At 56.8% G+C, this 27233-nt stretch overlaps 2 protein-coding genes across 6 annotated transcripts; both read right to left on the bottom strand.

Moving 5' to 3' along the window:
- Positions 1 to 12296: 12296 nt before the first annotated feature.
- LOC114885213 (small integral membrane protein 41-like) lies at positions 12297 to 12572 on the bottom strand. Its single transcript, XM_029204763.1, has one exon. The coding sequence runs from the start codon at positions 12570 to 12572 to the stop codon at positions 12297 to 12299; it is 276 nt and encodes a 91-aa protein (XP_029060596.1).
- A 2211-nt stretch (positions 12573 to 14783) lies between these two features.
- ATG101 (autophagy related 101) lies at positions 14784 to 21442 on the bottom strand. Of its 5 annotated transcripts, none has more exons than XM_029204199.1 (4): positions 21391 to 21442; positions 20927 to 21068; positions 17682 to 18008; positions 14784 to 15496 (listed from the first exon to the last, which is right to left on the bottom strand). In XM_029204199.1, exons 3-4 carry the CDS (start codon positions 17931 to 17933, stop codon positions 15092 to 15094), a joined length of 657 nt encoding a protein of 218 aa, XP_029060032.1. In that variant the 5' UTR covers positions 17934 to 18008; positions 20927 to 21068; positions 21391 to 21442; the 3' UTR covers positions 14784 to 15091. The 5 variants fall into 5 exon arrangements, with proteins under 5 accessions (XP_029060032.1, XP_029060035.1, XP_029060033.1 ...); XM_029204202.1 differs by having other exon boundaries at positions 20932 to 21068; positions 21391 to 21436; XM_029204200.1 differs by lacking the exon at positions 21391 to 21442 and adding an exon at positions 21179 to 21379.
- Positions 21443 to 27233: the final 5791 nt, after the last annotated feature.

Genomic DNA, 27233 nt, shown 5'->3' with positions numbered 1-27233 from the left:
GTGAATGGAACAGCAAAAATCCCTATCCTATTGGAGCTGACATTTAAGCAGATGGCTCAGGCAGAGAAGTTTCCGGCTAACATGGTAGCTCTTGTCATGACAGCCAGTCCAAGAAGGAGGTAAATCTACTTTTAGCTGGGTTGTTGGGTTTTTTTGTTTTAGAGGGTTGTTGTTTTTTTCAAATATTTATTTATTTGGCTGCGCTGGGTCTTAGTTGTGGCACGTGAGATCTTCGTGGGGCATGTGGGATCTTTTTTTAGTTGCAGCATGCGGAATCTTTAGTTGTGGCATGCGAACTTAGTTGTGGCATGTGGGCTCTTAGTTGCGACATGTGGGATTTAGTTCCCTGACCAGGGATCGAACCCGGGCCCCCGGCATTGAGAGCACGGGGTCTTAGCCACTGGACCACCAGGAAGTCTCAGCTGGCTTGTTGTTTTGCAAGGAAGGGATTCAAAGTCAAATAGGAGGGTTCACATGGGCTGTCAACTGTGGGTGAAGAGCTGCTGTCATAGTGGTGAGGAGTCCAGGCTGTTGTAGGGAGAGAGACCCTGGCAGAGAAATGCCCTCGGATCTCCCCCCGTCCCTGTGGAGGGAGCAGAGACCCGGGCTGCGGACACCTCCATCACAGACCCGTGAAGCCTGGGGGAGCAGATGTGCACAAGGCAAGGTGACTGCAAGAGGGACACAGAGGGGACAGTGAGGGGAAAATGTTAGGGACCCTCAAGTGGTACAAGGGACCGAGTTAGTCAAGTCAAGTCGTCTGCACAGCTTGGAACCCTAACTGGATCCTTTGCTAAAATACATCTTCAGCCTCCAGCAAAGTTCACTGTGATCTGGGCCAGGGGAGGGCGGCAGCCAGGGACAGGGACAGTATTCCAGCAGAAGCTGTGCCACTTGCTGGCCATCTGGGGATTCTTGGAGGAGAAGAGCATCAGGCAATGGAGGCTCCAGCCTGAGAGCTCTGGAGTCCAACCCCCTAGGCATCCCTCTGTCCCCAGACACCGCTCCCCTTCCCGTGGGGCGTGCCCCTTCCCACGCCCCTGCGCCATCATTGCTGGGTTGCTCTCTGGTTGGTGGAGCACATTCTTTGGTGGTTTCCTGAGAAAACGTACGAGAGAGATATGCATGTTCTGGGTCTCCGTGGAAGAGCTGGTCAACTTCTCACTCACCCCCCAACCTGACCCCTGACCTTGGCTCTCACCATGGCCCTGGTCCCTGGGCCTCCTTGCTGTTTGCTCCTTAACTGTTTGCTCGGGTGGGTTCCTTCCTCAAGTTCCCAGCTCCTGCTGTTCTGCTGTCCAGAGGGCTTTTCCCCACTTACCTTTATTGCTCTTTCTCAATCCGGTCTTTACTCAAATGTCACCTTCCCCATGACCCCACTTAATACTTCAACCTTTCCCCCGCACTCTCTGTGCACCCTCCATTTTTTTATTCTCCACAGCCCTTCTTACCACTTGTTATGAGTTGCAACCCCCAAAAAACAGACGTGTTGAAGTCCTAAGCCCCAGGACCTCACATGTGACCTTATTTGCATTGCAGAGGTAATTGGTCAAATAAAAGTGAGATCACACTGGAATAGGGTGGGCCCCTAATCCAATATGACGGGTGTCTTTATTAGAAGAAAGATATCTGGAGTCAGGTGCACAGGTGTCACGTGGAGAATGCCACATGACAATGAAGACAGAGGTTGGAGTTACGCGGGTACCAGCCAAGAAACACCAAAGGTTGCCAGCAAGCCACGTGAGCTCGGAAGAGTTCCCGACAAATCACAGAGGGAGCATGGCCCTGCCGACACCTTGGTTTTGGACTCCTGGCCTCTATAACTGTGTGACTTTGTTATGGCAGCTCTAGGAAACCAATATGCCATCTGATATTCTCTGTTTTAAATTACCTGTATTACTTGTCATCTGCCTCACCTCACAAGAATGCCAACAGCACAGCGGCAGGGACTTTTATCTGTTTTGTTCACTGCTGCATCCTCAAGGTCTAGAGCAGTGCCTGGCACAGGTAAGCGGTTTATGACACTAGTGGAATGAATGAATAAATGAAACCTATCGTGCCTCTGTACCACTGAAGACTGGGTGCGTGGCTGCCTCTACCTCTCCCTTCCCACCCCTGTGTACCTTCTGTGAAGCATGGATGACCCTCCATCACACCACCCTTTAATGCAGCTCCAGTCACCTGCCATCCACCCTACCTGAGCTACCTGAACCCACCCTTGAACTTTGGTGTCACCCGGAACTGTCCCATCTGGGTCAGCGTCGGGGCTGGACCCAGGGTCTGGCTGTCTTGGGTGCAGATGTCCCCCAGAGCATCTGTTATAATCTGAGAAGTGAGAACAAGTGGGAGTCAAGAAAGAGCCCTGGTGGTCCAGTGGTAAAGAATCTGCCTTCCAATGCAGGGGACGCGGGTTCAATCCCTGGTCGAGGAACTAAGATCCCACATGCCGCGGGGCAACTAAGCCTGTGCGCCACAACTACTGAGCTCGCACGCCTCAACTAGAGAGAGAAAAACCCTCATGTCGCAACTAGAGAGAAGCCCGTGCACCACAACAATAGATTCCCACGTGCCTCATCGAAGATCCCATGTGCCGCAACTAAGACCCGATGCAGCCAAATAAATAAATAAAAATAAATCTTTTAAAAGAAAGAGCCCAGGGCCTGGGGCAGGGGAGCAGCCTCCTTCACCCGCAGGGCTGAGGGCTGAGCTGGAGGAATAGAAGAGGAGCAGAAAGGGAATCAGAGCTGGAGGGGGTCAGGGCTGAACGGTTCAGGACAGAGGCTGTGACGATGTCAGGCGGGCAAGGGCTCTTGCTGTTGGGTGAGGCTGAGACACGCGGGTGGGTGGGTGGGTGTCCCGAGAAGGGACACGAGACGTGTAACTGAACACTCGGATGGAGACTGCCAGGGGCGAGCCCAAGCTGGGGGAATGCCTGACAGGGACCCCCAGGCCTGAACAGGGGAAAGAGGCCAGCTGGGCGACGGGACGAGGAGGGTCAAAGGCCCAGAAGACATGGTGGAGAGCGGGCAAAGGTGACGAGAAGAGGGAGCAGAGACCCAAGAGGGCGGCAGCTTGGGGACCTCATTCTGGACTCCATCCTTGGAGCAGTGAAAACCCATGCTGGCAGGTGGCGATGGGGGTGTCCAATAGGGAATGGCTCGACAGTCTACTACTTTTTTTTTTTTTTTTGCGGTACGCGGGCCTCTCACTGTTGTGGCCTCTCCCGTTGCGGAGCACAGGCTCCGGACGCGCAGGCTCAGCGGCCATGGCTCACGGGCCCAGCCGCTCCGCGGCATGTGGGATCTTCCCGGACCGGGGCACGAACCCGCGTCCCCTGCATCGGCAGGCGGACTCTCAACCACTGCGCCACCAGGAAGCCCCGTCTACTCCTTTTTAAAAGACCGCTCTGGTGCCCATGGAGAAGGGGTGGGCTGGGAAGCACCGACGGACGTGGGGCTGTGGGAGACGTGAGGCTGGTGGCCAGAGATGGAGCAAAGCTTTCTAAGGGGTAGAATGGACCCCATTTGGTGATGGGTGGCTGTGCAGGGGAAGGAGGGGGTGACTCGAGGACAACTGCTGGGGCGGAGGTAGTCCCCTCGCGAGGATGCTGCGCCCGGAACAAAGGGCTTCCTCCCTGACTTCCGCGCTCCCTCTCGCTCATTAATCTCCCGCCACACCAGCCTCGTTTCAGTCCCTCAGACATGCCAATCTCACTCCCACGAGAGGACCTTTTGCCCCGCTGTCCCTCTGGCAGGAACACTGTGCCCCAGCCCTCAGCCTGGCTAGATCCTCGTCTGCCCAGGTCTCGACGCAGATGCCGCCTCCTCAGAGAGGCTTTCCCTGACCACCTCCACCTACAGTCGGCCTGCACGTCTCCGCCCCATTGCCCTGCTGTGCTACCATCTGCAAATGACCATTTGTTCACACGTCCGTCAAACAACCCCGCCCACCAGCACGGGGGCTCTGTGGCGGGGTCCCTCTGTCTCATTTACCACGTGTTCTCCAGTGGCTGCTAGCGGAGCTGCTGAGGAAATCATCGCAGAACGGACCAGTGCGTTAACGCGGCGTTCAGGACCCGGGTTAGGCTGGGGCTGCAGCTTTCAGAGCCATGGCATACAGATGGCGATTTAAGCTCCAGGAGAGCGGGGGGCACCCAGGGCAAGAGGGCAGGGTAAGAGGAAGGCCTCGGACAGTCCTGAGACGCTTGGCATGCAAGCCCTGGGCGAGGAGAGAGGAGGTGCTGGCACGGGACCTTCAGAGAGAGGTGAGACTGGGACGAGGCAAAGCAAGACCTCCCCAAGGGCTTGCGGCTGGGAGCCAGGGAGCCTGGATTCAACTCAGGCAGGCGCTCCAGGGACCTGGGGCCCATTCCCCGAAATCCACATCACCTCGGGGGTTCCCCAAAGTTGGTGTTATCCTTACCCCACTTCACTAATGAGGAAGAGGGTTTCAGTTACCCAGTGAGTGGTGGACCCAGAGTGTGGACCCACTATTGCAATGGAGACCATGGTTTCAGCGTCTCCCCTCCACAGCACCAAGCTTCCTCCCGAGTTATCACGGCAGTCACGGGGACAGCTGTGAAGAGGAGAGGTCGGCAGCAGGTTGAGTGGCCAGGAAAGCAGCTGAGATAAGAACTGAAAAGCAGGTTCAAGCAACCATCCGGGGGTGGATCGTGACCGGTCAGCGCCAGTGTAGACAGGAGCCAGGCTGGAGAGGAGTGAGTGGGAGGTGAGGACGCAGGGACAGCAAGCGGGGGTAACTTTGGAGACGTTTGACTGTAAAGATGAAGCAAGACACAGGGTAGTAACTGGAGGCGCCCTGGGTGCACAGGAGGGTTATTTTAAGGGGGAAGAAACCTGAGTGTTTTGAAGTTGGAGCCAGCAGAGAAGGAGTGGTTAAAGGAACATTAAAAAAACTAAAGCGAAGGGGGTGAGGTGCAGAGGTGGAGAGAGCATCCAGTGTGGTGGAGCATCCTGGTGCCTCCTTTCTGTGAGAAGTAAGAGGTGAGGGCATCTGAGCAGAAAATGGGAGATGAGGGGTAGGGTGGGAGCAGGGGCAGGGTTGAGAGTGGGCGTGGTCCGCAGTAATTCAGCTTCGGCAGAGCTGCCCGAAGCCGCAAAGGGTCCTGTGCGGGTCTGGCGACCATATTTGGTGCCATCAGTCCACCCAGGGGTGAGGTATTCTTTGGGGGCACTTGGCAGGCATCCAGGGCTGAGGTTGTGCCAGGAGGGCTCCATGCGAGGAGTGAGGTCAGGCAGTGGGCAAATGGGATTGGGGCGCACCACGGAGTCTGACCTGGAGGAGAAGGAAGTGGGGGTGGGGAGGCGCTGAGGGATAAGGAGGAAGTAGGGACAAATGAAAATGTTGAAATGCACAGAGTGAAAGAATAAAGGTGTGACATAAAGCACAGCAGCATCTGAAGTAGGGACTTCAAAGACGGAGTAGTTTCCAGCTGTGTCAAGGTAAACAGAGGAACCGTGGGTGTGGGAGATGTGGCTCAGCCCTCCGGGCAGGATGCAGGCCTCACAGAATCACTGCAGCTTGGAAAGGAAGCACAGTAGCCATGGAGTAGGATGAGGTCTTCTGTGTGTGCGCTTTGTGTTGTTTTGTTTTGCCCAGGTGAGCCGTGTGTGTGTGTGTGTGTGTGTGTGTGTGTGTGTGTGTGTTAGAGCATTCACACATACAAAGGAGTAAACTATAGAAAGGAAACCCATCCCTCTCCCTGCAATGGCTTTGCCGGCCCAGAGGGACCACGTTCCCCCTTTCTTCTGTATGGGGCCTCCTACCAGATCACGCAGGCTTAGGGTGGTGGTGGGGAGGAGTAGCTCAGGGAAGCCATGTGGTCCAGAAAGAAGCCTTCCGCCCTCCCTCCCTCCAGAACTGCGGGGGACGGGGGGGCATGGACATGCCCCAGTTCCAAAATCCTTTGTTCCCCGACTCCCAAAATAGCTGGCTCCCCGGCTTCCCTCCCCCCTCTCCGGATGCCCCTCCTCCACGGCCCACCATGTCCCCTCACCCTGCCCTTAAGGGGTGTCCTGCTTGGCCTGCTCCCTTCTCCCCCCAACCTGGTCCCTTCCCACAGCTCCATCTTCTGCCTCTAGAGTCACCATGGCCTGGAAGCCCCCCTGCTGAGCCCCAGCCCCATCCACTGATTATTCACCTTGGACGCCCCCAGCGTGCTTCCAACCCAACACACCCGAGCTGGACGCATCACCGCCCCTCTGCCTGCGGCGCCCCCATCTGCAACAGCCATGAGCCAGTTTATGGGCACGCAGCCTCTGTTCACCCCAGGACTGAAACGGGATTAGATTTGGTGAGGCGACAGCCCGCTCCTTTAGGCCTTGTGGTCTGGGGTGTCTGAGTAGAGCACGTGACCGAGGCTTAGGACGTTCCATACTGCAGCACAGCACCTCCGGGGTAACACACAGTCACAGCTGCTCCCAGGGTTTGGCCTGAGGGACCTGGGACCTGAGGGACCCTAACCCCTCCCCTTTCATGATAGATATGAATCTGAGAGGCCATGAAGCCAACATCCCCTCTTCACATGGAGGCTGAGACTAATAACAGGCACACTTACTGTGCCAGGCTCTCTACACGTGGGGATCTCATTTCATCCTAACAAAACGTGTACTAGGTCGGCCCCACTTTTCCCCACTCTGAAGAGGAGGGATTTGAGCCACGAGGGGTTAAGCACCTTGCCCAGGTCACACAGCTAGAGAATGTGGTGCCAGCTTTCAAATCCAGGCACCTGATTCCAAGGCCTTGCTCTGACCACTAGACCACCCTGTCAGAGGCTGCAGACCAACCAGGCCACGGGAGGCATAGAGGCCAGGCCTGCTGTCACTGTCGGACCTGAGTCAGGGCAGACCTGAGGCCAGAGCTGCCGCTAGCCTTTGCAGTTATGTGCAGTATAAGTTCCCCTCTGCTCAAGCCAAATATCTTTTGGGTTTCCTGTAAATTCAGACCAAAAAAGTCGTAACTGATAACACGGCCCCTTAGTGGGTGGCAGGCATCACCACCCGCTCAGTAATTCAGTCCAAGAGCTGGGGCTTCGTCCTCCCTGTTCCCTCTCCTTCATCTCTCACATCCAACTAGTGACCAAAGCCTGAATCCCAAACATCACTTGGATCTGTCCCCTTTTCTTTCCACCCCAGTCCAGGCCACCATTTTTTTAAAAATAAATTTATTTATTTTATTTATCTATTTTTGGCTGCACTGGGTCTTCGCTGCTGCGCGCAGGCTTTCTCTAGTTGCGGCAAGCAGGGACTACTCTTCATTGTGGTGCGCGGGCTTCTCATTGCAGTGGCTTCTCTTGCTGCGGAGCATGGGCTCTAGGCACGCGGGCTTCAGTAGTTGTAGCACGCGGGCTCAGTAGTTCTGGCGCACAGGCTTAGTTGCTCCGCGGCATGTGGGATCTCACCAGACCAGGGCTTGAACCTGTGTCCCCTGCACTGGCAGGCGGATTCTTAACCACTGCGCCACCGGGAAAGCCCTTTTGCTGGGTTTTGATCACAGCCTCCTTGCTGTCTCTCTACCTCCAGCTGGCTCCCACCCACAGACTTACCCCCCATTCCCTAAGATCCAGATCTTACCATGTCACTTCCCAGCTTAAAACCCTCCAGAGCCCTCACTGCCCCCAGGGTAAATTCCACTCCCGTCCAGGCTACCACGCCTCTGGTCTCCCGTCCCTTCACACCCAGCTCTACTTACCTGCTTCTAGGGTACCACCAGCCCCACACCCCACTGCGCGTCTGCCCCGAATGTTCTTCCTCCCCTTCTTCGCTCCGTGAATGCCCATTCAGTACCCCTTCCTCTACAAGCCAAGCCAGTCACTCTTTGCTCTTGGCTCCGTCAACACTGGGCACTTCTTATTGTCTGTGTTAGCTTCAGTCTTTTGTTTTTTTTTACAAACTTAATTTTTATTTTATTTATTTTATTTATTTTTGGCTGTGTTGGGTCTTCGTTTCTGTGCGAGGGCTTTCTCTAGTTGCGGCAAGCGGAAGCCACTCTTCATCGCAGTGCGCGGGCCTCTCACTATCGCGGCCTCTCTTGTTGCGGAGCACAGGCTCTGGACGCGCAGGCTCAGTAGTTGTGGCTCACGGGCCCAGTTGCTCCGCGGCATGTGGGATCCTCCCGGACCAGGGCTCGAACCCGTGTCCCCTGCATTGGCAGGCGGATTCCAAACCACTGCGCCACCAGGGAAGCCCCCTAGCTTCAGTCTTGTAAGCATCACTCTTTACCGGACTGTGAGCTCCTTGAGGGCAGGGCCTCTGCCTCATTCATCTCATCCCCAGCCCCAGAGCCAGCCCAGCACAGAGCAGTCACTCAATAAACACTCGTGGAAAAGATGAATAAACGAAGTGTTCCCAGGAGCAGGGTGGGGAGTGGGTGGCTCTATGCCTCTTCTCTGGGGGTGGCCGCGTTCGGAGGGAAAATAACGGCTCCACAAGATGATCACAGCCTTTTACCTACAGACAAGCACACTATACATTTGATCCTCCTGCCATTGTTGCCTCCATTTTATGGATGAAGATACTGAGGTTCATGAAGGCTTACAGTGTAGAATTCAGTGCACACGCTCACAAAATCCACTCTTTTTTTGAGGCACAAGCTCTGGCCGGACTATGATCAGTCGTCGATAGGGCAGCTGAATGAAGACGTGTTATTGCCCACACTGGCCACAGGGGGGCAATCGATTGTTGGCGTGAGAGTCACTGCCCCACTCCTACCCACCCTTGGAAAGCTCTGGATCTGGGTGTGGAACGGGAATAGCCAGCACTGAGGAGGGACCAGGGGAGAGGGGCCATGGCTGGGGTTTGCTATTTCAGGATCTGCCAGAAACAGTCCAAACTGGAGCGGGGCCCGGGGGCTACCGCTAATGCCAAGAGTCAGGAGCTGGAAACATAGACCGTGTACCCCAAACTTGCATTACCAGCATATTTAATAACAAGCCACAGGAAGAGATGGGGCAGTGATGGGGCACTGTTGGGGCACCCAAGGCCTCCAAATGGGGGACAGTGACCCACAGCCCTCAGCAGGGACAAGTCACTGGCCTGTCAGACCACGGCCACCCTGCATCAGAGATGGGACAGGGCCCAGCAGGCACAGGGCTGGTCAGCGTCTGCGGGCACTGAGCATCCTGGGGGTGTGGCCTCTTCAGTGCCCAGGACACACAGCAGTTGCCCGGGGGCCCATTCATTCCTGGAGCGCTGACCTCCCAGACCCACACCATGAGCACTTCAGGAGGTTGGATGGAGCAGATCAGAGCCAGCAGCTGAGTGCAAGGATCCCAAGTTGAGGTCTCACGACAATCCAGGTTTCTCCCAGGCTGTCATCTGCACCGCACATGCATCAAAGGTAGCAGGAGTTCCTCGTACAGCCAGTGCGCTGAAATGGGAGCTCTCTGGGAGACAGACCACGCAAGGCTCGGGAATCTGTAACAGACAGCCACCCCCTGTCTTTGCTGTCTTTCCAGCTCAAAGTGAGACTCAGGGGCTGGAGGAAGGTTAAGCCAAGATGTCCACCCATCTGTGGCCCCGGCGTTTCCATCAAGGACAGCACAGGCTAATGGAGCTTGCTGGTGACCAGATGCCTGGCCTCACTCCACGGCACTCAGACCTACAGCCATCCCCCACCTCTCCCTCCCAGCCGGAGCCTGAGAAATGCCATGACAGCACCACCCATTTCCCAATTTTCTAAATTATTTTCCTCCCCACTCAGTCTGACAGCCTTGACCAGGGTCAGAGTTCCACAGCAAACATCTCAGTATCTTTCTCCAGGAACACTGAGGTCTCCAGCACATGCCACGGGCCAGCCACCCAAGCACTGAGCTGAAGGGATAGCGAAGGCAGGAAGTTGGATGAAGAAAGCCTTTGCCTACCCCATCTTCTCTCACCCCACCGGGACACCCCCAGCCCTGCCCGGGTGTGAGCAGACACCATGATGCTGGGGGCACAGTCCGTCCCTCCATCAAATCTCTCTACACCTCTAACACCACCCAGACTTGAACCCAAAGGCCAACCCAAGTCATCACCTTCACCTCCGATCCCTCTGCTCTGTCCACTTGGATTTTTTTTCCATAGGTGTATATATTCCAGCTGACCCTCTGAGCTCACCCGCACCCTCAGGTTCGGGCCAGGAAAGCTTAGCCCAGCTGGTTGGGGAGTTGCTGAGGTACCTAGAAGGCCATTCCCAGCAGGAAGAAGGTATCTAGCAAGGCTGCCGGGAAGTAAGGATGGGAAGGAGGACACGGAGCGGGAGGGGGGGAGTTGAGGTTCCAGTTCCGGAAACCATATGACAAGTGTGGTGTGAAGGTTCATCCTTTTGGGAAGAGAGGCCATATTCTGCACCAGCATCTCGAAGAGCGGCGAGAAGTCAGGGAGAGAGGACAGAGCAGAGAGGGCAACGCAAGGGGTCCTTCTCACTCAGGGGCGCCACCCCACCCCCTGAGCTCGGGATCAAGCAGGAGCCCGGGGTCCAGTTCCGGCTCTGTCATTCACTTGAGCATGTCACTTTCTTCTCTCTGAGCTTCCCCATTTGTAAAGTGAAGGGTTCACAGCAGAACTGGAGACTCTGTCCCAGATGGGGAAGGAGAAAAGAGCATAGTATGGAGATGGGAGAAAGGATGGAAATGCAGCAAATTCAGCAGAACTTATGGGCAAGGGGGTGGGCGAACCTGGACACAGTAAAGAGAGGGCATTCCAGCCCCTCCCCCAGGACACAGCAAAGGGAGGTGGGGAATGTCCCCGGGCTGGCCCGCCTCCCTAAGGCCAGGAGCAGTCACAAGCACACACACACACACACACATCCTTGGCCAGCCCTCTCTCCAAGGGGGTGGGATCAGCATGCCTGAGGTGAGAAGTCCACAGCTCAGCAAGGCCAGTGTGGCACAGCTGTCCGGGATTAGCACCAAATCCTGGGCTGCTCTGTGCAGGGATCACGCGTCCTCAGCCTCACAGCTGCACCCTGCCCACTCCGGCCCCTCAGCCCTCATCGGCCCCTCCTCTCCAGCACTCACTCCCTTCTCAGAGGGAAGCTGGGACCCTGCCTCTGCCCTGGCAGGCAGGGGAGGGGCTTTAGAGTGGGAGGGGCAAGAGAGGTCAGAGGCACCCCTGGCGAACAGCTCCACCCACAGAAACCTGGGAATCCCTTGGTACACCACTGAACAGAGGGGACAGACACTGAAGGCTTCCCTCGCCAAACCCTATGGCTCTGCCCAAGGCAGCCTTGGCCTAGAATTACCTTGTCTTTAGGCCACCCAGGCCCTTCCCTCCAGATGGTTCCTGTCCTTGGAGAGGCAGAGGCAGGAGGGCCAGATGGAGCCCCTACAGCTGGGAACCCTCAGTCCCAGCTTCCTGGAGCAGCGTGCTCCTGAGGCCCCCCAGCTGTTAGGAATCTTGTCACCTACCCCCCCACGCACACCCCAAAGCTCCTTGCTGTGGGCCACACACGTCCCCCCACCTGAGCAGGGGCTGGGGGGAGGAGGCCTCAGCACACCTCCCCATCCCCCAGGGTCATCCAGGCTCCTGGCTCTGCCCTAAAACTCGATCCACACTCCCATCCCTGCCCCAAGAGGGAGGCCACAGTGAGGAATCATACCCAAACCTCTCTCCGGGGAAAAGGCTTCCTGAAGGAGAGGACGGGAAGAAGCAGAAGCCGGGGGCCTGGGTTAGCTGAGTTCCTGTGGCCATGGCTCTCCCCAGCCTCCCAGTGGGATGGGCAGTGCTGGGGTGACACAAAGTTGGGCCTTAGCACTAGGTGGGGCTGGCGCAAAGCGGGGTGGCGTGGGTGCAGGGAAGAAGGGCTCCCCAGCACACTGTGGCCCCTCCAGACTCCCTCCTCTTTTATCCGCCCTGCTTCTCCCTCTCCCGCAGTTACACAGTGACCTAGAAAAAGGCCGTGGGTCGGGGCGCCACTGGGCTGGAGAGACGACCGGGAGAGGGAGGGAAGGGCAGCCTCTCCGCTCAGATCCCGGCACCCCTGGGATAGCCGCCGGCCCACCCCGTGGGCTTCCAGAGCTGGAACGGGAGTCGCTGAAAAGCTGGGTCTGTGGCTGAGCGCAGAGAGCCCGGTCAATACGACGGTTTCCAGCCCCTGCGCCCCCACTCCCAAGGCGCTGAGGCTCTCATCTGGACGGGCTCTCACCTGTGTGTGTGTGTGCGCGCGCGCGCGCGCGCCAGCATCGCCGGAGGACTTCCCGCTGAAGCCGTCTGGCGCTGGGGGCCGCTCCCTCGAAGTCGGGCGTGGAGTCCGCGGGCCGCCGGGGGGCCGCGACCCCCGAGCGCAGCCGGACGCGCCTACGAGTCATCCTCGCCTCCGCTGGCGCCGACGGGCTCTCCGTCCCGGGACGCGCGCAGCTCTCGGGCCAGCAGCGCCGTCAGACCCTGGGCGCGGAGCAGTAGGCCGGCGCCCAGGAACAGGAGCCCGCAGAGCACGAGCAGCGACAGCACGCCCAGCACCGCCGCCTGCACGGCGCGCGGCCCCTCGGGGGGCTCCGGCAGCACCCCCGACTGGTTGCAACAGGAGCTCAGCCAGGCGGCCCGGGCTGTGACGTCCGCCTGCGAGCCGTTCATGCTTCACGCCGGCTGCCCAGATGTGCTGGCGACCGCCAGATGTGCGAGAGCCCCGGGCCGGCGGGTGGGCGGCGGCCGCGTCAGGGAGGGGCCCAAGGGGCGGATCCCAGGCGCCGTGCGACCCCACCCCCTGCGTCGGAGCGTTCAGGCCCTTTTTAGACAAAGGGCTCCTCCAGTGTAGCTATGGCCCAAAATCCCAGGGCCGGTGTTACTTCTCGGCTCAAAGGCCCACACAACCACGCACGCACCCAACCGGCCAAACCCAGGAGTCCTGTCCCCAGGGCTCTCCCTCCCCCTTAGCAAAGGTCAGGAGATAGCCCGCCCTCAGAATCCCGAAAGGATCTTCCAGACCACATCCCAGGTGCTGGCTAGGGTGCTGCCCCCGCTGAGCGGGACACAGGACAAACAAGGGCCATGCCCACTCCTGGGCTTTCTGTCCCTGGGCCAAAAAGGTCAATACTGCTAGGTGGCCCAGGTGGCCACTGGGACAGGAGGCAAATAAGCAGCCTCTAGACACTTAGTGATCATAGCCTTCATCGTGCATCATGCCCTTGGGAGCCTCCTGGGGCCGGACAAGCAGACCAGTGCCTCCTTGGTCCCAGGGGAGGGAGATGGAGGGCAGGAGGACTTTAAGGCCTGCCCCCATTCCTTTGCTCAGGCCCCAGAGGTCAAGGAGAGTTACAGACCAAGGGGAAAGCATAGATCTGAGTCACCAGGGCTCCTGTCCTGACCTTGAGTAAATCAGTCCCCTACCTCCGGGAAATCACACCACCAAAAGGGATGGAGATGTTACTGAACTGCCCACTAAGGAGAGCTTGCTGCCAACTGGGTGTCCCACAGCCAAGCCAGGGTGGGAGACTGGCGCAGAGCCTGGCTGCAAAAAAGTAGAAAGTCTGGGGAAGCTGGGATGGAGGAAAAACCCTCCCGACCAGGTCTCCTGAGAACTGTAGCAACCCTGAGCTCGGTTTAAAACAAAGTCGCTGTCGGCAAACACCTGACTCAGCCAACTCCCCGGAAGGGATGAGCTGATGGCCTCTAGGAGGAAAAGAAGGTCCCCCAGACTGCAGCAGGCCAGGAAGGATCACACCTCATCAAGGACTTGCTGAGAATTGGCCTTCCCCATCTCCAAACCCCTGAGAACCTCCTGAGTTCTCCAACTCCCCAGTGCCCCAGAGGTCAAGGGTAGGACATCAGAAAACCCCTCATGAAACAGCGCACGGCCAAGAGTGGCTTGGGGTGAGAAAAACATGCACACTTCCTGGCCATCCTGGCGCCTAACTGCTCCAGGACCATGGACAAGACCCCCAGCCCCTTTCTCCCTTAGCACAGCTGCTTATGCACTGCTCACTTAGTTTGGTTAGAACTGGCACCTATGTAACAAAAAGCATTGTAAAATATGGAAGACTAAATCAATGAAAAGCACACAATGGAGTTCACCGGTTTTGAGCACGCTTGCCTAGAAATGAGTGAGTTACCAATGTCCTAACAAATGGCGAGGGCCAGCCCAAACTGGAAGAAGTGTTACCAGACACCAGTCTCAAGGTGGCAATCTCTCTCCAGAGAAAGAAACACCAAATCAAATGAGCTTTCTGGTGCAAGTAGGGGCCTGTGTGTGCTCTATGAAGACAGAGGAGATATTCTTTGGGGTCATCTGAAGGAAGACCAGATAATATAAAAGGCAGGCATGTCATAGCTCCCTTAGGAAGGGAGGAGAAATAGCACAGTCATATCCAAAAGCAGTAGATCCTGATCTGTGCCCTCATTCATGGGACTGACCATGGTCACACCTGCTTATGTGAATGTCCAACAAAGTACAAAATCAATCAGCTTTCATCTATCTTTAATCCCATCCGCCCACTCCCCTCATCTTGGAATAATGCTCTCAACACACACGTGTGTCCTGGCAGGCCTGCTATAAGTGTTAATGTTTTGGGCTTCCCTGGTGGTGCAGTGCTTGAGAGTCCGCCTGCCGATGCAGGGGACACGGGTTCGTGTCCCGGTCCGGGAGGATCCCACATGCCGTGGAGCGGCTGGGCCCATGAGCCACGGCCGCTGAGCCTGCGTGTCCGGAGCCTGCGCGTCCGGAGCCTGTGCTCCGCAACGGGGGAGACAACCAACATCAGAGAGGGCCCTCCAACCCCAAAAAAAAAAAAAAAAAAAAAAAAAAGTGTTAATGTTTCAGGCCAGAACACCAGCCAAGGTAGAGATGGCTCAACCCAAACTCACATTCTCAACTTTATTCACCATCCTAGTGATGGCTCCTCTGTACAGCGTAGGAAAGGGGACCCCCACCAGGGGTGCGGAGAGACAGTGTAGGCCGGACTTGACCATCAGTGAAGGTGACAGGGATGACCAGAGACTGGCAACCACACACCAGGAAGCCAGGGGTGGCCCTTCCAGATCTCATCAAGGACCTGGAGCGGGTTCCAGAGCCCCAAGGGCTAACAGGGCCTAACAGTACGATCCCCAGAAGCCAAGGTCCGCAAGCCGTCAAGGAGCGCCCGAGGCCCCAGCGACGCCTAGAGGGCCAGGGTGTCTTTGATGAGCCTGCGCATGGTGGTGGTGACGGAGGAGCCCAGGGCGTCGGTGATTTGGAAGGAGATCTTGTAGAGGTAGGGCTGCACGTCCCGCAAGCCTGTGTCAAACACGTTGTCCACCTCCGACTGCGTGGGCATCTTGGGCAGGTACTCGTGCCGGTTCATCACCTCTACAATGTTGGTGATCTTCTCGCAGAGCTTCTCACCCACCTTCTCCCGGCAGATCTGCCGTTCCTGCTCCGTGGCCAGGGCCACCACGTGCACCTTGACCGTCCACACCTCCCAGGGGATGCACTCGTCTGAGAAAGGCCAGCGAGACTTCTTCTTCTGATAGAACTCCAAGGACATCTGGCCCAGCCCATCGCTCCCGGAGTTTCGCAGAGCATCCTGGGGAAGGAGGAGCAAGAGTGAGCAGGCCAAAGCCTCCGAGGGGCTCTCGCCCTGAGGGCCTGCTTCCTATGCCCCAGGGAGCTGCTCTCCTAGCTTCTTCAGTCCCCCGGGGGGGCAGGGAATGAGACCCAGAGAGTAAAGGATTCGTGTGAAGTGCCACAGCCAACTGCCGGCCTAAAGCTGAATGGTCCAAGCAAACAAAATCTGTGTGCTCACCCAACTCCTCCAGCTTTGCTCGGAAGTGATGTCTTTAAGCACATATTCTGGGCCAGGCTCTTTACACACACAATCCTTCTCGCTCCTCTCAACAACTCTGTGTGGCAGGTATATAACCTCCGTTTGACGGAGGCAGAATGAGGCTCAGAGTCACTGGCAAGTTACCTTGCCAAAGTCCCAGGCCAGTGGATGACGGCGCCAGGGTTTGAATCCAGATTGTCTGATTTCAAAATCTTTGCCTTTCAACTTTACAAGAAGGACCTTCCTTCTCCTTCCACAACCCCGCCCCTTTGGCCCCCATCCTTCAGAAGGTTCTCCAAAATCACCTTCTCTCCAACGTCTCCTTCTCCCCAGGCCAATTAAGCACAATCCTACCTCATTCACTCAATGACAACCTAAACCCACAGCCTCTAAAGAAAAGCCCAGTGATCCTTAAATAGAGAGACAAAAGCCAAGGAACCGAAGGGGGACAGGAGGGGAAGGACAGACCAGACCTGGAGCTTCTCCCTCCTCTCCTCTGAGAAGCCAATGGGGCCACCTGGTCCGATAAATCTGCCTGCCCCCCTGTGGGGTGTGGCGACCCCACACTCCTCCTAATGCAGCCGAGACCCTAAAGCGCCTTTCCATCTGAGTCAGGGCCAACCCAGAAGGTAAGGATGCCTCCCTCAAGTCCTTAACTGCCCATCAGGAATAAGTCTCTCCTTCACGAACAAACCAAGCTCGTGTGCCCTCAGCTGACAGTAGTAACAGCTGTCACTTCTATAGCGCTTCCTGTGTGCAGGCTGTGAAGCACTTGACATATCTGACTCATTTAATCCTCATGGTGCATAGACCCCACGAGGTGGGTACAATTTTCATCCTAATTTTACACACAGTGAAACTGAGGCTGGGAGGAGTGGAATCACTTGCCCAAGGTCACACACTTGCTGGGTGGTAGAGCCTGGCTCGAGTCTGTGCTCTAAGAGTCCACTGTGCTCCCCGTGCCGCTCATAGGCATCTGGAGGACAGAGGGCTGAGTACCGCTGCCTCCCTTTGAAGGGGGACTGGGAAACTCTTATGAACTTGCCCTTTCTGGCCTTGGAGGGATGGAGGTGGGGAGCCCACTGTGGCCTGGGAGAGGGTCCACCCCCTGCAAGGATCACACCTCTGTGGAATGGAAATCAGACAGACAACCCTCCTCCTCTGACCTCAGGGAACACCTTAAGAGAAATTCCCTTGGTTACTTTAAAATTTAAAAATATGCACTCATCGGGGCTTCCCTGGTGGCGCAGTGGTTGAGGGTCCGCGGCTGGGCCCGTGAGCCATGGCCGCTGAGCCTGCGCGTCCGGAGCCTGTGCTCCGCAACGGGAGAGGCCACAGCAGTGGGAGGCCCGCGTACCGCAAAAAAAAAAAAATGCACTCATTGAAATAGTGAAACACTGCAACACTGAATGAAGACAAAATAAAAATCATGCCTCCATTCCCACCCCGAGGTGACCAACATTAGCAGAATGGCGTGTCCCATCCACCTTTCCCCTCACCCCTACAGGCACACACAGACACGTGCCACGCTGCCCAAGAGACACTCCACTTGGATGCCCACTGCCTGAGCCCAGCATCCCTCCCTCTCAGGGAGTTTCATATAAGAAAGGCCCAAATGTGGAAGCAGAGCAGAGGGGTATCAGGAGAGAGAGCTGCAGGGTCAGAGAAGGTCAAGAGCACAGGGGCAGCGATCCCCCAGGGGCCCTGACCGCCAACGCTCCGAGGGCTTCCTGCTCTGCTTCCTTGTATTTTTACCAGGTCCCCTCACCTCCCCGCCCCCCACCAAGCCCTCCTCACCCACAGAAGCTCTGAAAGTTCCTCTTCCTTAGAACCTGAAAGAACCCGACAAGTACACCCAGGAAGGGCAAGCTGATCCAGCAGCAAGCCGGGGCGGGGTGGGGACGACACTCAGGGGCCGCCTGCCGCCCACCGCGCCCCACCTTACCCTGAACTCCCCGACGACCTTGCGCAGGGCGCGGTCCAGCTCCTCAGAGGAGACGCGCACGTAGGTGAAGTCGATGAAGTCGCAGTCAACGTCCTGGGTGCCCACGGTGCCGATGGAGTAGGTGCCCTCCTTCTTGTAGTGGAACTTGCCGGTGCTGCGGTGCAGGAGCACCGTGTGCAGCACGGCCAGCATGGCCTCCTCCACCTGCCGCCCCTCCACCGACACCTCCAGCACCTCCGAGCGACAGTTCATCTTGTAGCCGGTGGCCCACGCTGGGGTCGGGACGAGAGTAAAGACGGGGGAGCTTCGCCCCACCCGGGGACCGCCCTGCAAAAGGAGCCATATCAGATGTGGACACCTTCTGCATGACCCGCGTGTCACCTGTTCACTTCCTTCCAGGCCCAGCCCAGCCCCTGACGCCGCAGCCCGTCTCTGCACTGCGCAGCACGTGCTGGCAGAGAATCACAGCCTCTCGGGATCGGAGAAGGGGAGAGCCTCAAAGTTACCAGTCCAAACACCCGGCCCAGGCCTGAATTCCATGACGGTATGCAGTGCAGCTTGCGGCAAATGCTCACTGTGCAACACCCATCAGCCCCTGCCCTTGAGAAGCTGCCAGGATGGAGGAGAGACAGGCAGGTGAACACTACCAGAGTGGTGAGACTACACGGTGGGAATAAGAAGAAAAGGAAGATTGGAATCTGATTTCCTGGGATCTTGAATGACCAGATTAAGGCATCTGGACTCTGTCCCGAGGGCAGTGAAGAGTCAATGCATCACTGTCCAACACTGAATCTGTGCATCAGAAAGTTAACTCTGGTTGACAAGCAAAGAATGGCTCGTCACTATTTTGGGGTCACGGACTGCTCTGAGAAGTCAGTGAAAGCTAAGAAGACTGGACTTGAAAACCTGACTGACACATACACACCAAATCTCACGTTTCCATCCACAGACTGAGGTAAAAACCTGCCAATTTAAGGCAGAAAGGGCTGGGCAAGGAGTCCAGTTAGAGGCCACTACAATAGTGACAGTTACAGAGACAGTGCAACGGGATATGGGAGAGTGAAGTACAGAGTGTGGGGCTTTCACGCCCAAAGGGCCTGGGTCTGAATCCCAGCTCTCCTATACCTTGCTCTGTGACCTTGAGCAAATCATTCAACCTCTGAAGTCTATTTTCTCATCTGTAAATTTGGATCGTTACGAGGATGAAATAAAATAACACGTGTAAAACACAGCAGAACAGTGGTTAAGAAGAGCAGTGACTCTGGGCTCCCCTGGTGGCGCAGCGGTTGAGAGTCCGCCTGCCGACGCAGGGGACGCGGGTTCGTGCCCCGGTCCGGGAAGATCCCACGTGCCGCGGAGCGGCTGGGCCCGTGAGCCATGGCCGCTGAGCCTGCGCGTCCGGAGCCTGTGCTCCGCAACGGGAGAGGCCACAGCAGTGAGAGGCCCGCGTACCGCAAAAAAAAAAAAAAAAAAAAAGAGCAGTGACTCTAAAGCCAGACGGCCTGGGTTGGAACCCCGGCTCTGCCAACTGCTGACTGTGTGATGTGATCATGGACAAGCTGCCTCACCCCTGTGTGCCTCAGTTTCCCCAATCCATAAAAAGGGCATATTCACAATAGCTACCTCGAAAGGGTCGTCTCAAGGACAGGATGAGTAAGTATCTGTAAAGCACTTAAAGCAGCTCCTGACAAGTAGTATTAGCTGCTATGATTATTTCATCGTCATTGATGAGAGATGACGCAAGGCTACAGGACAGGACTAGTAGAGAGAGTGGGAATGAAAGAAGAGACCTGAGGGCTTCCCTGGTGGCACAGTGGTTAAGAATCCGCCTGCCAATGCAGGGGACACGGGTTCAAGCCCTGGTCCGGGAAGATCCCACATGCTGCAGAGCAATGAAGCCCATGCGCCACAACTACTGAGCCTGTGCTCTAGAGCCCGCAATATAAAACTACCGAGCCCGTGCGTCACAACTACTGAAGCCCACGTGCCTAGAGCCCGTGCTCTGCAACAAGAGAAGCCACTGCAATGAGAAGCCCACGCACCGCAACCAAGTGTAGCCCCTGCTCGCCACAACTAGAGAAAGCCCACGCGCAGCAAAGAAGACCCAACATAGCCAAAAATAAAATAAATAAATTTTTAAAATTAAAAAAAAAAGAACAGACTTGAGAACCAGAACTTCATCAGTAACTGAACGTGAGCCCAGCAGGAGAGGGTTCAGCCTACACACCTCCCCTGGCAGAGAGTTCACTACCTCGCCCAGCAGGCCATTCCGTCTTTTCAAAGCTCTACTCAGTGACTCCCTCTACGGAAGGAATCTCTTAGTGCTTCAAACCACTAAACTTAGTTTTGATATCAAGAGCCACACACAGGATAAGTCTCACCCTTTTTCCACAAAGGAGCCTTTCAGATATTTAAAGGCAACTCTTCCATCACCCCCTTACCCCTCCCCCCCCACCCCATCTACAGGTTAAAGGTCTCCAGTCCCCATAAACATGCCAGCTTGACATCACATCTTATCTCCTCAAGTCTGGCAGCTCTCTTCAAAGTGTATTGGTTTGTCTCTTTGTCCCTGAGACAGGGCAGCAGTCCATGGACTGCTCAGAAATCAAGCTGGCTCTGCCTCTCGCTTGGCAATCAGCCCAGGACTACCTGTATTATCAGTTATCTTTTCACAGGTGTTAATCTTGACTGATCTCTCCAACTAGGCAGACGATTCCTTGAGGGCAGGGACTGTATCCTAGTCATCACTGGAATCTCAGTATACCTGATTCCTAGTACAAAGTGACTGCTCAATTCATCCTGATGCAGGAATTGTTGCTGGGTTGGTTCTCTAGTCTAACTCCATCCAGCAATTTCCCATCTAAAGATTCCCAGCTCTGGTCCAGCTCCCCTTTCTTCCACAAAGCCCCTCTTGTACCCCCCGCAAACCTTCAAACAGGCCATCCATCTCTTCACTTTTGGCCCAAACCCAGGCTCTTCCCTCATTCTCAGCGCCACTCCACTCCTTCAGGAAGTCAATACTAACCAACCTCAGCCTCCTTCCCAACGCGGCCACCTTTGGTCTGTGATGAGCTTCTCTGCTCCCTCTCCCCCGACCCCGGTGAGCAGGGGACTTCTCCAAGGCAGGGCCTGGGAAGTCTCGTCCCTTTGGTGCCCCCAAGGCCCAGATCTGCAGAGCACAGGTGCAGAGGCTGACTGATGCCTTCTCTGAGTCAGGCCGGAGCCCAGGGTACCCCCATCCTCACCTTACGCAGAGAGGCTGGAGCGCGGGTCCCTCAGGCTGGATCTTGCCCTTCCTCCTCCTCAGGCGCAGGTAAGCCCTCCGCAGGTACGATCTCCGCAGGTACGCCGCAAACTCCGCGCGCCCAAGGAGCCGCAAGAAATGGGCTGAACGCAAAAACACACAGTTATTCGGCTCCGCATCAAGAAACCCCGGCCGGACGCAGGAAGGACTTCCCGTCCGAGTCGCGTTTCTCCAGCCACCAGTCCCGGCGAACCTCCACGGTCCAGGGCTACGCGGGAGAAGCGGACTCCTCCAGGTCTCGGGAGCGGCGCCCCGCGCCCAGCCTGGCCGGTCCCGGGAGTTCGAGGCGCGCCGGCGCTCGTACAAGAGAAGGGGGCACACGGCTAAAACGGCCCCCCACCTCCCCGAATCCCCGTCCTAGACCTTCGGGCCACGCAACCGCCCACCCCGCGGGCGGCAGATCACCTCGGCAGGAGGCGGTGCCGGCGCCGGAAGCCCTGACCCTCCTCTGCGAGCCTGGCCGGTCCCACCTGCTCCATCGGCCTCCGGCGGGGGCGCGAGCGGGGCTGGCCGAGCCCTGACACTAGTGCAGCCACCCAGATCGTTCTACGTCCACTCCAGAGGACAAAAAGAATCGTAAGCTGCTCTATAATTTGAAATCTACCTGTTTCTGGGTTATCTATCAGCTTTTAAGATTTGATGGTAAGAAGTATCTCCCTCATTTGGACGAGTCCATTCACTCCCACCACCGAGGATGTTGTTGTGTTTCGGCTGGAACAACTCACTTCCGCCATAGAGATTAGAGGGAAGGAGGGGCCTGATGGGCTCTGTGCTGCCTCCCTTGGCCGAGAGTAGTCATCGGCGGCGAGCCACCCCTGGAACGGAGCCCCAAGTCTGGGCTCAGAGGCCAGCAAGGGGCATCGATCCCCCAAGATGAGGGGCATGCCATTTGGAGAGGTGCCCTGGAGATGAGCTCAAGCCAGTGTTCTGAGTGAATGGCAAAACTTTAGCTTGTTCAATGTGCACGATAGACAAGATCCCTGGCCCCACAAAGATGCTGGACAAAGGGGCTTAACCTTACTCCGTTATCTTCACACAGGAGCACTTCTTTGGTGCTCTGCCATGACGGATCTGGTGACATTTCTTGTAAAGCTTGTAATTCTGCCATTGCCTCTGTGTGTGCCTCTTGATGTCATTCATCCATTCTTATTTTCTCCTCTATAAATGGGGCCTGGGGAAGGAGAAAGCTGCCTGCTTTAGAGACCAGCATCCTCTTCTAGAGCCTGGACTTAACCAGAAGGGAATCAGGATAAAATATTGAGAGGGGAGGATCTGTAAGGAGCCAAAGGAGGGGGACCCAGGGAGGTTAGAACCAGCCCCGGGGGGCGGAGGGGAGAGGGGCGGGGAGAAACAGAGCCTAGGGACTTCCCTGGTGGTCCAGTGGTTAAGACTCCCCACTTCCACTGCAGGAGGCGCGGGTTCGATCGCTGGTGGGGGAACTAAGACCCTGCGTGTCGTGTGACAAAAAAAAAAAAAAACAGAGCCTAACTTCCAGAGACTGCCAGTGAGTGAGGGGAGTGACTGACCGCTCTCTGTCCCCTGACACACTCATCTCAGGGCCCTTCGCTGCCACTGTCCTGACATCCCCATCATCACCACTACCAGTCACCGAGCTTTGCAAGGTACCACACCAGCACTTCACACGCACTAGTGTGTTGATTTCTCCAACTGCCTTTGAAAGTAAATACAGTTTCCCCCCAATTTACAGATAATGAAACTGAGGCTCAGTGATATGTAGTGATGTGCTGTGACGGCTAATGTTATGTCTCGACTGTGCCACAGAGTGCCCAGACATTTGGTCAAACATTATTCTGAGTGTGTCTGTGAGGGTCTTTCTGGAAGAGATTAACATTTGAATGCAGACTTAGTAAAGCAGATTACCTTCCCTAAAGAGGGTGGGCCCCATCCAATCAGTTGAAGGCCTGAATAGAATAAAAGGTTCTGACCCTCCCTGACTGCTTTCAAGATGGGACATCAGACTTGAAGTGAACTATCCGCTCCTCCGGGGCCCACGTTTGAAATCGCACCATCGGCTCTCCTGGATCTCCAGCTTGCTGGCTGTAGATCTTGGGACCTATCAGCTCCCATAATCACATGAGCCAATTCCTCATAATAAATCTCTTTCTGTATATACACATCCTATTGGATCTCTTTCTCTGGAAAACCCTGACTAATACACTTGCCAAAGCTACACAGCTACTCTTTCCTCATTCTGCCAGTCTTTTTACCCACTCTCCTCCCTCCACACCTCACCTTGTCCCTGGAGCCTTTCCTGCCTGAGCCCCCTCACCTATCTTATCTCACATCCAGACACTGGCCAGTTCTTGCCTCCTCGTACCTCCCTGAATCCTTACAGGGCCATTCTCGTTGCAACTCTGACCCTGAGTCCTACACACATCTGGGTGGTCCTGTCAGGGAGCAAGGGTCTCAGCCCAAAAAAATGAGGCTGCGTGGAGTGAATTCTCCCGTCCTATGCCACTACTCCTGATGACCCAGATGGAATCATTCAATCATGCCACACCTGCGTGACTGTCCCCATGCCAGGCCGATGTCCTACCAAGGGGGACAAGTCACAATCCTGGCCCTCCAGGAACTCAGAGTCTCACAGAGGAAATGGACCAGAAGTTGCCCCTGGGTGAGAAAACACAACCAATGGTATGAAAAATGGCAGCAGGTTTTGCAGGGACCAGAAGGGGCCAGGATGGAAGCCACTGCTGTCATCCCAGAAAGAGGCCTGTGGCCCGGAAGAGAAAGTGACACATTCAGAGTGAAGAGGAGTCCCAAGCCCTGCTCTCAGCAAGCTGGGAGGTGACTGGGCACCAGTGGAAAACCAAGACAACTGCAGAGAGCACACAACAACAACCTGAGGAGACGGACAAGAAGGGGGCTTGGCAATTCCAGCAAGAAGTGGGGCTACAGGGAATTATGCTGGAGAGGCTTCCTGGAGAAGGAGACAGAAAAGAGTTGGAGAAAGAGGTCTCACTGAGGGCTGAGGGTGGGAACTGAGAGTTCTGAGGCAGGACAGGCCGGGACAGAGGGAGCTGACTTCTCAGCCAGAGTCATGGCCAGCCAGTCAGACAGGCGACTGGCGAAGGCCCTCTGAGGCACGTCTGCAGCAAAGCCTTTGTGGAGGGACCTCGAAGGCCAACCCAAGACCTTGGGAGTAGGCAGCTGGCTTCCCATGGCGAGTGTGGCCTCGGACGGCCCCACCCCATCCTAGTGCGCCCAGGGGAGAGCTGAGCCCTGAAGCTGGCCCTGCAGGCCACCCCCAACCGCTCCAGAGCTGACCCCAGTGCGTCACAGGGAGTGACTCAAGCCTCTGCAGCAACAATGAGTGGGACTGACGTCAGGCTGGGGGCCCCTGACAGTGGCCAGCTTGGCTGTGTAGCCAGCACCCTGCCCGCTGACCCTCTAATCCGAGCCAAGCCACAGGGGCCATGAGGACCAGCTGTCCCCTCTGACATCTGCCCCCCGGGATCCTGGGCAGGGGTTGCTCCACCTCCCACCCTTTCTGGATGTCACTCCCAGCCCCACCTCTTCCCAGGCAGAGGAAACGGCTGGGCGGATGAGAGAGTGGCAGAGAGCATGAGGAAGAGGTGGCTCCCAGCCCAGTCTCATCAGGCAGCCTCTAGACCTGGGCTGGGTGGGAGGTGGCACATCTGCTGCCCTTTCCCCTGGGACACATGGGGCTCTGTCCTTCTGTGATGGGGAAGGGTGGTGTGTCTCCTTCTCTGAGAAGATCTACGTATTTGTCTCTCTGACCAAGCTGGGGTGGTGCTTTATTTCTGTGTCCTGCCGGGGTAAGGGGTCAATCTCTCCTTCCTGCGAGGTCTGTGCCTCTGTTCCTTTGGGAGGTGTGTGCATATCTGTTGTTCTTCGGGGCAGAGGATTCTGTGAGGCTATCCTTGCAAAAGAAGAAGGATAGCTGTTTACCCACCCTTGGTAAGGGAGTCTCTCCACCTACTCCTGGGGGGCTGCTTTTCTGTCCCAGGTTTCCTATCTGGTGGGGTCACCTCTGTAGCTATCCTCATGTTACCCCAGTTACCTGGGATGGGGTCCAGGTCTGCTGCTTGGGCTACCCCAAGGCTGGGCTCCCCGGGTGGCGGCCCTTTCTCTCTGATGTTCCTTGACTAGGGCAGCGGCGGTCAGCACCCTGCCCGCCCGGCTCGCAGCCGGGCACCGCTCCCTGCTAACGCAGCACGTACCAAGACAGGCCCCCCCTGCACTCCCCTCCCCAGCCAGCTGCCACCCCAGGCCCTCACAGCCCAGCTGGCATGATTTATGGTCCTGAGCCAGCACCTGGGTGAGACCTTGAGGAGACCTCAAGTGGCCCCCCCGGTCTGGCAGGGTCAGGGCCCAGCAGGAGGCAAAGGGGAACCAGGGTGGTGGGCAGGATGGCTGGAGTATGGGCCTAGGGGTGGGGGACGGGAGGCAGACACCAAGGCCAGAGCCTCCAGGGCCCCAGAGCCTTCAGAGTCCAGCTGGGGACCCTGGAATGTGCCTCCCGCCCTCAGAATGTCCCTGGCTGTGTGGGGAAGGGGATATTGAGAGGGTGGAGGGGGGTTTCCTCAGCCTTGCACTCCTTCCTGTCCTTCCCACAGGGGGCTGGACGTTTCCAAGTCCCACTAGGCAGCCTAGGCCTTACCCAATCAGCCCCCAGCCCAGGGGCCAGGGCAGGGCTGGCAGCGACCTGAGCCTGAAGCAGAGAGAAGCAGCGGTTTGGGGCTCCAGGGAGAGCAGAGCAGCCGCCGGCTGAGCTGTGGGGCTGCAAGGCCAGGCCCGGACAGGGAGGCAAGGCGGACGGATGGAGGCGTACCCCTTCAGCCTCACGTTCTGAGAAGGCCCAGCAGCCCTGGGGTCACTGCTAAAGTCAGGGGCTCGGTGGGGCTGGGGCTCGTCCAGATTTAAGCTAAAACACGCTGGGAATCCTCAGACCCAACTCTCACGTGAGGGGGACACAGCACTGCCCTCAACCAGAACAGGCCCAACACAGCTGCCTCACGGCCACGGAAGGACGTCACTCGACCTGCGGACTGTCCAGCCACCACACAGCAGCCTCCCACCTCTGAGAGGCTCTCACAGGCTTCCCTCTGCAGCCACAGAGCCGGCTACCACCCAGCCCGGCGCGTGGACACTCAGAGCAACCGTGCGGTATCGTACAGCTCAAGTACCGGCTGGTTGCCTGTGACCTTCAGAAGCTTCTCTACTTCCTTGAGGCCGACCCTCACCACCTAGCTCCATAACCACGTCCGGGTATAACACAGTTTCCCCCATCCCAGGCCCCCGTGAAGGGCCATCGGCCCCTGCTCAGAGCCTAGACCTCAGAGCTATGGCCCCAGTCACCGAGCCACCCCCAGACTGGGGAGGGGGCCAGGGCCTCTGGGCACAGGGCCCTGCGTGGGTGGGGTGCTGGGAGACAGGGAGGTAGGCTTCCTGGGTCTCCTGTGAGGACAAACAGCGGGATTTGAGGCCTTGGAAAATCCCGCCTGGGATTCCAGGCCCTGCCGGCGTCACTGCCTTTTGACTATTGTCCCCGACGGAAACGGCCCAGCCCCCGGGCCGCAGGGACAGAGCGGCCATTGTGAGGTCCCACCAGGCTCAATGCCCCCTTGTTCGCCCTCCTGGCCCCTAGCAAGACTCAGAGGCCAGTTCTTCCAGTTGCTGGTTGGAAAGAAAAGGCCTGCCTGCAGGCTCCAGCCCTTGGGCGGGGCAGGGCGGGGCAGGGCTGGAGAAATCAGCCACTCACCCCGTACCCCAATTGCCAGAGTCCTGGAAAGGAGCCACCATCCATGGAGCTTCTTTCATTTACAAGGACAGGGAGACCTAGTGGTTAAGTAGTTAGACCCATGCAGCTCAGCCACTTAGAAGTCAAGTGACCTTGGGAAATTCATTTCCTTTCCTCTGAAATGAATTCTCCTCTTTGGTAAAAACAATAGCTATTACTTATTGGGTGCCTGCTACAAGGCAGACACCGTTGGAAACACTTTGTATACATTCATTCATGTAATCACTATTAGCAACTTTGTGAAACAGGTACAACTAATTTCCCCATTTATAGATGAAAACACTGAGGCACAGAAAGGTAAAGTGACTTGCCCAAAATTGCACAGCTAGGAAGAGCTGGAGCCAAGCTTTAAAGCCGGGTAGTCTGGTTCCGGGGTCCTCGCTCTTTACCCCTCTGCTGTGTTGCACGCTTTCCTTACAGTGTGGTACCGAGGGCTAGAAGTAACAAATACCATATGAAAGGA

The sequence above is a fragment of the Monodon monoceros genome, unplaced genomic scaffold (genome assembly GCF_005190385.1).
Source record: "Monodon monoceros isolate NGI ecotype Baffin Bay Population unplaced genomic scaffold, NGI_Narwhal_1 Super_Scaffold_6, whole genome shotgun sequence".
NCBI lineage: Eukaryota > Metazoa > Chordata > Mammalia > Artiodactyla > Monodontidae > Monodon > Monodon monoceros.
The sequence above is the reverse complement of the archived record's forward strand: the minus strand, read 5'-3'. Positions and strand labels throughout refer to the sequence as shown.

Bases quoted from the DNA above. Each gene is read 5' to 3' on its own strand.
- ATG101 (XM_029204199.1), bottom strand. From the start codon at position 17,933: ATGAACTGTCGCTCGGAGGTGCTGGAGGTGTCGGTGGAGGGGCGGCAG. The intron at 15,497-17,681 runs GTAAGGTGGGGC...CTCCTTCCCCAG, and splicing joins AGGTCGTCGGGGAGTTCAGG to GATGCTCTGCGAAACTCCGG.
- LOC114885213 (XM_029204763.1), bottom strand. From the start codon at position 12,572: ATGAACGGCTCGCAGGCGGACGTCACAGCCCGGGCCGCCTGGCTGAGC.